Below are 12,500 nucleotides of genomic sequence, written 5' to 3'. Positions count from 1 at the left end.
CGTCCTAATGAACAGCATCTGTCCCCTCCATGTAAACACTGCAGCATGAACTTTGAGAGTCTGTCTGTGTGTTTTAAAACATGACATCTTCCCATAATGCAGTCCAACCTCACCTCTTAAAAAAGACAGATGTGCTTAAAAGAGTCAGTACAGCCCGGTTTGACCCGACATGAAGAAGACAAGAATGAACAAACCAGAGAGACGACAGCTGCTCCCAGCCTGCACGACCCCTGACCCCCGTGAAGTGAGGCCGCTCGTCTTCCTGCTTCCTCGTCCATCGAGCATGTCAGAGGATGAAACGTGGATCCGATTGGGTCACATGTCTCTCGGACCTCAGCCGGTACCCGAGTACGGTACGCTTGTGTTCACGCTGATCACATGAAGCCGGACTTTGGGGTGCTCTACCCAGGGCCCAAGACATCCTGACAAACCTCCTCAGCAGGCCGCCGCCGCCCAGAGTGTGTGTGTGTGTGTGTGTGAAGGAGAAAGGACAATCAAGGAGGTAGAGAGAGAGAGAGAGAGGAATGCACATTCTGAAAGTTGCACAAAAAGGTGTTTTGGACCGTGCAGGAGTTTGCATGCTTCTTCTGTCTCTGTTGCCGTGATACAAAAACACAGGAATCAATATTGATTTTTTTTCGAGTATCTCATAGACTCTGAAACATCTGGTGACTCGTCTGAATAACTCTGACTTTGTGTTCCTCTCCTTAAAGCTCCGCTGTGTGTTTAACATCAGGTGCAGGTTTCTCTCTCTTTAAAGCTCTGCAGCTGCTCTTCATCCTGAGAGGTTTGTTTACTGAGTGTCTGAATGCTGTTTGTTTGTTTGTTTTTATAGAAATTTCCCGTTCTGGCCAGCCGGGCCTTCAGCAGCTCTGCCAGGCAGATGAGGAACAAAGTCCCCGAAGCCCAGAAAATCTTCCAGGTAACACAAACACTGGACTTGATTTTAGGATTTTTATTTTTTTTGTTGTAACTTTTTATTTACTGTTTTTTTTTTTCATTAAACATAAAAAAATCAGTGATGCAAAACAACCAAGAAAAATAATAAAATAATAAAAAATAAGTAAATATACAAAATAATACAATAAAATAATTTAAAAATAAATAAACAAGAAATAATAAAATAATAAATAAAAAAAGTAAATATACAAAATAATACAATAAAATAATTTAAAAATAGATAAACAAAAAATAATAAAATAAAATAAAATAGATAAAAATATAATATTAATGGACTGAAATGGCTGCAAGGTCATCTCTGGAGCTAAAGGCCCTCAGCTGACAGGTTCAGGATGTTCCTCTCAGTGTGTGACATCATGACAGGAAGGATCACTGCAGAGACAGAGAGAGACTCTTGAGCAAGTGTGTTTACACTGATCGTTTAAATACACTCACAGAGATGATAATATAAGGAGTGTGTTTGGCCAGTGAGAGGGTCATTGTTCCTGATGTCGCCGAAGACGCTGCATCGCTTTGACACTGGAACATTTGAAGTGGAGTGATTTTCATGGCGCGTTTCCATGGTTACAGGTGGACAACGGGGTGCCCGTCCACATAAAGGGAGGAACGCGTGACGTGATGCTGTACACGGTGACCATGACGCTGACTGTGACAGGTAACAAGAACAGGAAGTAAACATGGTTTGTTGGGGAGGAGATTAAAGAACCGCAACTTTCTGGAAATCCGCCCTGACGTTTGTAAATAAAAACATGCTTTTATCTTCCAGGATGTAAATAAAAACATGCTTTTATCTTCCAGGATGTAAATAAAAACATGCTTTTATCTTCCAGGATGTAAATAAAAACATGCTTTTATCTTCCTGGCTGTAAATAAAAACATGCTTTTATCTTCCTGGATGTAAATAAAAACATGCTTTTATCTTCCTGGATGTAAATAAAAACGCTTTTATCTTCCAGGATGTAAATAAAAACATGCTTTTATCTTCCTGGATGTAAATAAAAACATGCTTTTATCTTCCAGGATGTAAATAAAAACATGCTTTTATCTTCCAGGATGTAAATAAAAACATGCTTTTATCTTCCTGGCTGTAAATAAAAACATGCTTTTATCTTCCTGGCTGTAAATAAAAACATGCTTTTATCTTCCAGGCTGTTCACACATCTCGACTTCCAACAGCTTTCTTCCAGCGATCAAAGCGAAGACCACTTTATGTAACGCGTCCTTGAGTTAACCTTTCGCGGGATCAATGTCGTCATCGTCGTTGTTTCTTTGCGAGTGAGGCAGAAGACACGTCGAAGCGACGCAGATGTTCAGATTGAGTCGAACGTGAAGGAATCTGATTTTTGAATCTCGTTTGTGGTTTGAATCAGATTTGAGAAATAAAAAACAAAAGTGTGTGTGTGTGTGTGTGTGTGTGTGTCAGCTCTGTGATTGGCTAGCGAACAGGAAGATAACGGTGTGTTTGTCTCCACAGGGACGTGTTACTCTCTGTACTGGCTGCTGTACGCCTCCATGCCTCAGAAGAAAGCGTAGAGAGGAGACGAGCCGAGCGCCTCTGACGCTACTTTTAAACGTTTGTTGTGTAAAATTCTGTTTGATTTCATCCCAAAGACCCGAAGCTTTCCTCCGGACAATAAAGAAGATGTATAAAGTGTGTCAAATATACCTCAGTCGCCTGCAGAGTTTTTATTTACTCATGTTTTTAGTCCAATGGAGGTTATCGGTTTTCCGTGAGCGAGCAAGCGAGCGAGAAAGGTCAGGGTCAATCCTGGGCGGTCTGACTGTCACATGGTGCGTGCACACCAACCAGTAGGCCACCATCCAGTTCATTAGTTTCCTCGTCTTTAGAGTTTTCTTGGAATTTTAATAATTTTAAATGTTTGCATATTTTGCTCAGACTTCCATGAAGACATTTCACTGATCTTTAGCCAGCGATGAGGAGGAGGAGGAGGAGGAGGAGGAGGAGGAGGGGACACTGAAGGAACGCTTATTATTATCTTTAACCATCAAAGAGCAGAAAAGAGAACAAACAGAGGAAAACAAAGAGCAGGGACAGAAACCAGTCCCACATTAAAGACCCACAGCGGGAACGATTCTAACGACCTGACAACAAGATCAAGAGTCAGATGAATTCATTGTGACGTGAATAGTCTGCAGCTGTTTGACACGTGCTGTCAGGAGAAGAGAGAACCATTCAACACTAGCTCCCCCTAGTGGCCTCAGGAGGTAAATACAACACCACTCTGCAGGCCGTGACACGGAGAGTGAATCAGTACATCACTACAGTTGAAGAGAAGAGTTTCTGAAAGCTTTCTAACAGCGACAGACAGACGGGCTTTATTGGTGTTTAAGTTTAAGACCATACTAGTCGAGCCCAGAGACGAGACCCAGACCATGTCCCTGAAAAATCCTCATCTGATGAGCAGGGGGCGTGTCGCTCAGCTGGGAGTCTGTGGCCGAAGATTACACGTGTGTTAAAGGTATTTGATGTTTTCCTACGGTGGCCGGGAAGTGCCAAACAAAATGGAGACAATTTTATATTTTGATGAACGTTTTTGCATTTTATAAAATAAATGAATAAGATGTCAAACGCTGCACCAGAGACCGGAAGTGAGCGAGGTGATCTTTGCAGAACGAGCTCTTTAGTGCCCTCTGCAGACTCGTCCTGGGATTACTCCAACATGCGTTTACCTCAGGATCTGAAACTTTCCCCTCGCTCAGTCTGGACGTCCAGCATCCTGACTGTGTGAGTTTTAAAACCAGGATCAGGTCAAACTGGTTTGATTTCTGCAATTATATCATTTTAATATTTTTTTTTTTTTTTTATCTAACTTGTGAAGGTCGGTTTGAGTCATCTTCTTATTTTTTAAATCCCCAAACAGAGACTGTTCTTAGTTTACCAAAAGAAAAGAAAAACACACACATGGTTCCTTTATAGTTATAGTTCAAACATTTATTCTTTTTCAAATCATGTTATAATGTTTATTAAGATCCATAAAGCACAGCTACACTTATTCAAAAAATCTATAACATTTATATTTCAGAACAACCTTCAGACTGTTTTTATCTCACACTTCTCCAACACACCCTTTAAATAAATACTGCCCCCTGGTGGACGCAGCAGCTGATGCTACAGAGGACATCTCCGATCTCTTCTCTTCATGTTGTCACTCAGTCTTCGTCCTCTTCGTCTTCTTTCCGACGTATAAAAACAGGACGGTTGTGTCATCATGTCAGGAAGCGAGTGCTCATCTTGTGCTCGATGTCGACTTTCTCCAGCGACTACAAACAACGTCAGTTTGATGTTAAACACTTTACTACTCGTCCTTCAAACCTTCAGCTCCTTCAAGGTCGCTCAGTAATAAAACACAGACTTGTTGTCAGTGTGTCTGCCGAGAGCTCATCCTCTGACTGGATTTGATTGGTTCTGGTTTGTTTTGGTCTCCTTGGATTGCAGTACCTATTTCAAACACTAGGTGTCAGAGTGACACATCGACCCCCTGCTCACCTTCCTGAACTCGTCGAAGGAGATGGCGTCGTCTCCGTCCAGGTCGGCCTCTTGGATGGCTCGCTCAGCGATGCTCTGCAGCTGCTCCTCCGTCACCTGAATCCCCAGCATCGCCCGCAGCACCTGCTGGAAGAAATCGACCAATCAGATCAGACCAATCGGATGCTGTGTATCCTTCGTCTTTTTCTTTTTTTACCTGCTCGTTTATGGTCACAGATTAGCAAATGAACTGATCACTGATGAAGCTCTACGCAGACGATACTCTTCTGTCTTCACCTGATTTCTTTAAACGCCAGATTTCTCCAGATTTCCACGTTTGGATCTTTTTAATTCATCTATTTTTTTTTTATTCAAGGACTTCTCAATGTTTGTCTTTTATTCTAAAAACGAATAATTATGATGAACGCACAAACACACACACACACCTGTAGAAGCTCCTCTCTGGAAATCTTCCCGTCTCGGTCCTGATCGTATAACTGGAAAGCGACTGAACACACACACACACACACACACACACACACACACGTGGATCTTAACGAGTCTCATTAGCGACACGTCGTTAAAAAGAAAAACAAATCATTTGGCACCAACATTTCAGCTTCCTGGTTCGGCTGTTCGCCAGCTCCTGTGGCGCTCCGTCTCTACGGTTCGTGTCCACGGGACGGAAATGAGCCAGCACCCGAACAAAAGAGGCGAAGTCCACCGTTTCCTGTCTGGAGAGAGGAAGAGAAAGGGCTTCCTGTTTCCTGTTTCCTGTTTCCTGTGAGGTCACAGGGGAGGGTTTCCTTCCCATCACACAGTTTCAGCACTCAGGTAACAAACAAACAAATCTCAAAGCTCTGAAACGCTGAATGTTTCTGAAACACGAGGTCACCCCTGAGAGAAGAAGGCGTCGACGATCCGGTCTCCGATGGGGTTCATGGCCAACTGTCCCACGACTTCGAGGTCGTTGGGCCTGAAACACAGAGAGAGACGACGTCGTCGTTAAACGTGCAGCAGGGATGTTTAAACGCGGGTCAGATCTGCTCCTACCTGAGCGCTCCTCTCTTCTCCCGGTCCAGGAACTCAAACCTCTCGTGCAGCCGGAGCAGGTGGGCGGGCGAGACTGAAACAGAGAGAGAGAGAGAGAGAGAGAGAGAGAGAGAGACAGAGAGACAGAGAGAGAGAGAGAGAGAGAGAGACAGAGAGACAGAGAGACAGAGAGAGAGAGAGAGAGAGAGAGAGAGACAGAGAGAGAGAGAGAGAGAGAGAGAGAGAGAGAGAGACAGAGAGACAGAGAGAGAGAGAGAGAGAGAGAGAGAGAGACAGAGAGACAGAGAGAGAGAGAGAGAGAGAGAGAGAGAGACAGAGAGACAGAGAGAGAGAGAGAGAGAGAGAGAGAGAGACACACCGTCAGCAGCTCCTGAACCCTCACATGAACTCATCCTCAGAGTTTGACCTCCATGTTTTAGAAGCTGTGTGTGACGGCTTCGTCTGTTTTTTAATTGATGGACTGATTGAAATAAACATTTTGACACGAGTCATGCAACATTTAAACACACACACACACACACACACACACACACACACACACACTCAGCTTGAGTATCCGGGCAGACAGTTCAGGGTGTTTACACACACATAGATAAACAGATGACTTTGACTGTGCTGCTATCAGACACACACACACACACACACACACACACACACACACACACACACACACACACAGTTAGTTTCTGTCTGTTACTTTACTGTAGATTAAATCGAGCTGTTTCTTCGCTTCGTCCTCTCGTCGTTTCACTTTTACTAACAAAGACACACACACACACACACACGCACTCACAAAGACACACACACACACACACACACACACGCACTCACAAAGACACACACACACACACACACACACACGCACTCACAAAGACACACACACACACACACACGCACTCACAAAGACACACACACACACGCACTCACAAAGACACACACACACACACACACGCACTCACAAAGACACACACACACACACACGCACTCACAAAGACACACACACACACACACACACGCACTCACAAAGACACACACACACACACACACGCACTCACAAAGACACACACACACACACACACACGCACTCACAAAGACACACACACACACACACACGCACTCACAAAGACACACACACACACACACACACGCACTCACAAAGACACACACACACACACACACGCACTCACAAAGACACACACACACACGCACTCACAAAGACACACACACACACACGCACTCACAAAGACACACACACACACGCACTCACAAAGACACACACACACACACACTCACAGCCGGTCTCCTGCAGGAGCTGCTGGGCGTCGGGGACGTGGTTCATGTTGGAGCTGCTGGATCCCATCCTGCTGCAAACACACACACACACACACACACACACACACACACACACACACACACACAGACGCAGGCTGACTTTATCTGTCTGCTCTCTGATCACATGACAGACACACTGCTCGGCCAATCACAGCTCACCTTAGTGCAACATCAGGGACCAGTGACGGTCATTGAGAAAGCACACACACACACATTCATGCAACTTCTTCTTCTGTGTTTTTCTGATGACGACTTAATTAATGCAAATGATCCGTCATCCGCTCTCTGATTGGTCCTTTCATTTCAAACGATGCATCACATGTTTGGTGTGTAAAAATACAAACGTGATGCTGGAGAATGATGTGAGTAACACCAAAAAGAAGCATGACACATACTGTCCTTCTGTCTGTGACCACAAGGGGGAGCCATCCCCACAAAAATACACAAAAACAGCCCACGGTCCTCATAAATACTGCAAAACATCCAGCTGTGACTGCTGCAGGTAAAAGTTCTCCTGCTGTGAGGAGGAGCACACACACACACACACACACACACACACACACACACACACACACACACACACACACACACACACACACAGCTCAGGAGAATAATGTGGAAGCAGTTTTGCTTCGAGATGTTCAACTTCTGGATAAAAACTCAAAGTCTGAACAGGCTAGAGGACACACACACACACACCACACACACACACACACACACACACACACACACTGAGAGTTTACATTCCTCGATGATTACACACACTTCTCTGTTTATCTCAGAGCTGCTGCAGAAACGTACCAGCTGCCGAACGTAGATACATGAAATGTAATAAATGCACATCGAGGTTACAGGTAGGGGGCGCTGATGGCTTCGTGGTCAGCGCGAGCGCCCTATTTAAGAAGGGTTCAAATCCGCCCTGTGGATCCTGTCCTGAACAGGGCCGCTTCTCGGGTCTGTCGGGGTCCGAGGCAAACATTCACTGGCGTCCGTTATTATTATTTGAACGCACGCGACACTCAGCAGGGCAAAGACGGAGCGTTTCCTCCAGCCAATGGCAGCGCAGCAGGTGAGGTCAGGTGGGATTCAAACCGCATCGGCAAAGAAGAGGAAATATAACGACAGTGAGATGAAGCTGGTTCCTGAACACGTGGAGTCGCTCTACTTCCTGTTGGACAGGCAGGTGACAAACACCGGCGGTTAGCTTGTGCTAGCGTGCGTTAGCTTGTGCTAGCGTGCGTTAGCTTGTGCTAGCGTGCGTTAGCTCCAATCAGAGTCGCATCACATCTCACAGTGCAGATGCCTCCTGCTGTCACATGTTGAGTAGATGTCACAGATGTAGGTGAATAAGTTCATCATGGAGAACTCCGTGTGTGTGTGTGTGTGTTGTGTGTGTGTGTTTCTCTCTCCTGTGCAGAGCAGGAATTTTCGTTCTCATTACCAGCCCGCCTGCCTCAGTGGGACGTTGGTCTTCCTCCTCCTCCTCCTCCTCCTCCTCCTCTTCCTCTCTCTTCCTGTTCGAAGCTGCACCACAGAGCGTCACCTCTCATTTGTCTCTGAAAACAAAGGCTCGTTATATAACCACATTCTTCACATTCTTCTTCTTCTTCTTCTTCTTCTTCAAAAAAGGTTTTTAACAAGTCACATTTTCAGCCTTTTAATTTCAGACGGTTTTATTGAATCCTCACTGATGACACTGAGACATCCACGACACGGCGTCTTTAACCTGAAGCTACTCTACGCACGCTTTCACAAAGGTCACCTGAGTTCACCTGAGTCACAAAGGAGTCGATTTGAGACCACGTCGACCGGCGTTTTGAGTCGTACGCTAGCAGGCACGTCGTTACGAGTGCGGGCCCCGATCTGCTGCTCCAGACCGGGGCGGATGGCATCAGCCCATAAAACCAGCACGGGCCCCTCAGGTGGGTTCAGCACGCTGTTCACTTCCTCCTCGCTCGACCCCGCCCTGCAGCAGCCACTTCAATCGACAGAGCGTGAAAAAAAAACAACAAATAAGATGTGCATTTTAACCATCTGTTAACATGGAGGGGGCGGGGCCTTTACGTGGTAGAGGCTGCTGTTTAAGGAGACCAATCAGAAGGAGCAGTTCAGGGACACATCAGACATGCGGGGCTGCAGGAGCTGGGAATCAACCCTCAACCTTCCAGTGCAGAGACGACCCACAGCTGCTGCAGCCAGTCAACAGGGGGCGCTCTAAATATTCTGGCTTCACGTGCAGACGGTTGTGTCGGACGTTCATTTTGATACGCAGCTTGTGATTGGCTCACGCAGATCTGTGCGAGAGCCAGGAGGCCGTCAGACCGGTTCAGAGGAGCAAAGTCCAATCAGCTAAGAACACTTCAATCACTTCCTCCTGGCTCACACACACACACACACGCACACACACACACACACACACACACACACACACACACACACGGTGACAAGATTTCGGTTTCATTGCTTGTGACAAACACAGACGTCGTTTCATAACTCCATCAATACTACTCACCTGTCAATCAAGCCACCTGTCAATCAAAACACTTCAAACAGAGGAGAAGACGCTCTGATTGGTCGCTCCTCTGGATCCTTTGGAGTCGATACAAAGCCACGAACAGATGCAAACCATGTGATGCTAATCATTAAACATGTGCAACGTGGGCTCCGTGACTCAAACACACACACACACTCATGATGCAGAAAGCCTGCGTGTGTGTGTGTGTGTGTGTGTGTTTGTGTGTGTGGCCGTCCTGCTGTCATAAAACATGACTCATCGTGTTTGTGGACGTCAGGCTGTAACGTTCTCCCCGCCCACAGGTCACCATACCACACATACCTGCACTTTCACTTCCAGCGCGGACGAAGCGAAAGCCGAGGACTGAGCGGGAAGGTGGAAGGGCGGCATTTCTGGGAAAGTGTGAACTTTAAGTACGTCTACGTCACGGACTGTATCCAACGTGTCGCCGCCCACTGTTCCCTGAATCAGACTTTTAAAGGCCATCGGTCGACCTCGTAGCAGAGCTGAGACCGGCCTGAAGAAGTCTGATCCTCCGTGAAATAAAAACAGATGACTTTTAAACATCGAGCTGTTTGTTGTTCCAGGCTGTAAACACGTTGATCTCTGCAGTCACACTGAGACCAACCGCTGATCGCTCGGCTTCGTCGGCCTCCAGTGGACACTCGAGGAACTGCAGGGGGCTTGAACGACCTGGGCCGGCTGTGGCTCAGGTGGTAAAGTCGTCCTCTCGGGGGTTCGATCCCCCAGGAGCGACACGTCCGATGTGTGGACGAGCTCTCTGCCAGCACACAGATACGGAGGCCCAGAAGGGACAGTTTACGTCTGTGTTTCATTTTCTAGTAAAATGCGATGTCATCGCGGCGTCGACCTGAGCTGACCCCAGGCCCGGTTTGAAGCGGGGGGACTTCATCTGTGGGATTTCCACAGATGAAGTGTCCGATTGTGTTGAGTTTGTTTGTCCCCGTCCAGCTGCACAGGAAGAGCTCATTTCGACTCTTCCTCGAGTCCACGTTCACTTTCACTTTGGTCACAATGACAGGTATTCCCCCACGCCGCCACCTGAACACACAAAGACACACACACGCACTCTAATCCACTGATTGTGTAAGAGTGACTGGTAAAGAAATCCGTCACCACGTTTCTGTGAAGACGTTGAGCTTTAGTTTCAGAATGACGGCGTTAAGAAAACGTTCCTGCACGTCATTTTGTCACCTTCAGAAACCTGAAGAGAAAAAAAAAACGTTATACGGGAGCCAACGATGTTCCTGCTTCCACCTGAGCAGTAACACGTGTGACTTACAGTCACAGGCCCTTCGAAGGGCTGCGAGGGGATAATATGTTTGCATCTGTGGGCCGTGAGGGCCGTGATCGTTGGCCTGCAATATACTCTCCGACCACCAGAGGCAGTATCATCAGTTAGAAGTAGGCCTACATCACGAGAAGGAGAAGAATATTTAGCTTAACGTCTATGGAGAAGTCTCAACTCTGCTAAACCCTGAGGCCCCGTTTACACGGAGACGCTGTGACAGAAACGTATGGAAACGACCGCACTCCGGATTCAAACTACAGACCGTCTACACGGCAGGACTCTGAGTGAAAACGATGTAGTTCTCACGCCACGGCCAGTAGTGGGCAGTGGAACTTTACAGCACGACACTCAGCAGTATAACCACTTCCTCCACAACATCCTCCTCAGCAGCTAGTTCTCCCAGGTCTTACCTAAACGCTGCGTATGGTCGCCCTGTGCTCGGGTATAAGGTTGATACTATTTGCCGCAGGTGTTCGATGCTCTTTGGGCGGCGGCCCCATATGCATAATTAGTCCATGTATAGATTATATATTGATTAAAAAACATACAAATGAAGAACAAGTATTCATTATTACTACATAGTGACACAAATAGCTATTAAATAAAAAGTTAAATCAGAACCATTCACTCGATTGGGCCCCAGACGACCTTGCCCTGAAAATGTTGGGCCCCAAGGTCAAAAAGGTCAAGAAACCCTGCTCTAGTGGACACTCAAGGAACTGCAGGATTTCGCACATCCGTTTTGCGATACGGTTGCCTCTCGGGTGATTATGATGAAAAGCGGCGTGCTAATCAGAGGGCAAGAAGCTAACGGCCCCCGTGGTCCGAGCAACGCCATTTTACGTCATCCTGTTTGTGCAGCACGCCGCTCGTTCAGCCTCTAGGAGCGCCACTCGTACGAGCACACGTCCAGCTGCGGAGGAGAGCTCAACGTGGACAGGAAGTCAGAGCAGGAAACATACTGTCGGAGCGTCCGGTGGACTTCAAAATAAAACACAACATGCAGATTTATTTATTCGCAGGACGCTCGGAAAACGACCACGAGGCAAAAAAAATAAACCAAAAACAGAAAGTGATTGTTCCATGAGTCAGTGCTGATGCCAGCTGATAAGCTGTGAAGACATTTGGACATGCTTCGTGGAGGAGAAGGGACTTTCTGGGACAACAGTGACAGCAGCAGTATTTATGTTGACCTCAACAAAGTTCCCAACATTAATAACTACCTGGAATATCAAACTACTTCCTTCTTCTCCTGGAGTATTCCTCAACCGTCCTACCTGCACTTCAGCCCATTGTTCTCCGCTCTCACTTGGCACAAACACTGTCAAGTGAAGCTGTAACTCACAGGAATAAAAATAAAACGCTATCTGACTCCTGATCTGTCCATCGCCGCCTTCTTCCTCTTCCTGCTGCTCGCCGCTGTCGGGAGTTTCCGAGTGAAATTGATCTTTGTTTGCGATTCTGACATTTCTTTTCTTTTCGCTTCGAGTCCGAGCTTCTGATTTACCGTCAGTTTAAAAACAGCAGAGAGCTGCTTCCCCGCTGACTCACTGAACTCTTTGGGTCAGTTTGATGTTAGCTGATAACGCCACCGCGGAGTCGACGGGGGGCGGCGACGACAAATAAACACGAGAAACGTGTTTTAGTTTCTTTTTAAATAATTCATTAAAGTGGAGTCAGTTTGTCACCTCTCAACCTGTAACATAAAAGTTTCAAACTTCCACTTTGCTCCACTTTAAAGCGACTACTTTATGATTCAAGTAAAAGAAACCAGATTGGGACGATCCGTCATCAGCAGGAAGTGAAGATTGCAGCGTTGGTGTAAACACTGATGTTTCCTC

General features: G+C 46.5%; 2 protein-coding genes across 4 annotated transcripts in view; one reads left to right on the top strand and one right to left on the bottom strand.

The window, feature by feature from the left end:
- cox7a1 (cytochrome c oxidase subunit 7A1) overlaps positions 1–2,625 on the top strand; it is a 4,889-nt gene extending 2,264 nt beyond the window's left edge. Inside the window, exons 2-4 of the mRNA XM_079354117.1 lie at positions 836–922; positions 1,531–1,615; positions 2,435–2,625. Coding sequence (XP_079210243.1) covers positions 836–922; positions 1,531–1,615; positions 2,435–2,493 — 231 coding nt within the window. The 3' untranslated portion in view covers positions 2,494–2,625. The remainder of the gene's footprint in view (positions 1–835; positions 923–1,530; positions 1,616–2,434) is intronic.
- Positions 2,626–4,017: 1,392 nt separating this feature from the next.
- On the bottom strand, positions 4,018–8,385 carry chp2 (calcineurin-like EF-hand protein 2). Of its 3 annotated transcripts, none has more exons than XM_079354733.1 (8): positions 8,274–8,385; positions 6,794–6,864; positions 5,501–5,573; positions 5,343–5,423; positions 5,060–5,181; positions 4,894–4,955; positions 4,469–4,591; positions 4,018–4,242 (listed from the first exon to the last, which is right to left on the bottom strand). In XM_079354733.1, exons 2-8 carry the CDS (start codon positions 6,858–6,860, stop codon positions 4,189–4,191), a joined length of 582 nt encoding a protein of 193 aa, XP_079210859.1. In that variant the 5' UTR covers positions 6,861–6,864; positions 8,274–8,385; the 3' UTR covers positions 4,018–4,188. The 3 variants fall into 3 exon arrangements, with proteins under 3 accessions (XP_079210859.1, XP_079210860.1, XP_079210858.1); XM_079354734.1 differs by lacking the exon at positions 8,274–8,385 and adding an exon at positions 6,992–7,056 and having other exon boundaries at positions 6,794–6,861; XM_079354732.1 differs by lacking the exon at positions 8,274–8,385 and adding an exon at positions 6,992–7,027.
- Positions 8,386–12,500: the final 4,115 nt, after the last annotated feature.

The sequence above is a fragment of the Symphodus melops genome (genome assembly GCF_947650265.1).
Source record: "Symphodus melops genome assembly, chromosome: 10".
NCBI classification, from domain to species: Eukaryota; Metazoa; Chordata; class Actinopteri; order Labriformes; family Labridae; genus Symphodus; species Symphodus melops.
The sequence above is the reverse complement of the archived record's forward strand: the minus strand, read 5'-3'. Positions and strand labels throughout refer to the sequence as shown.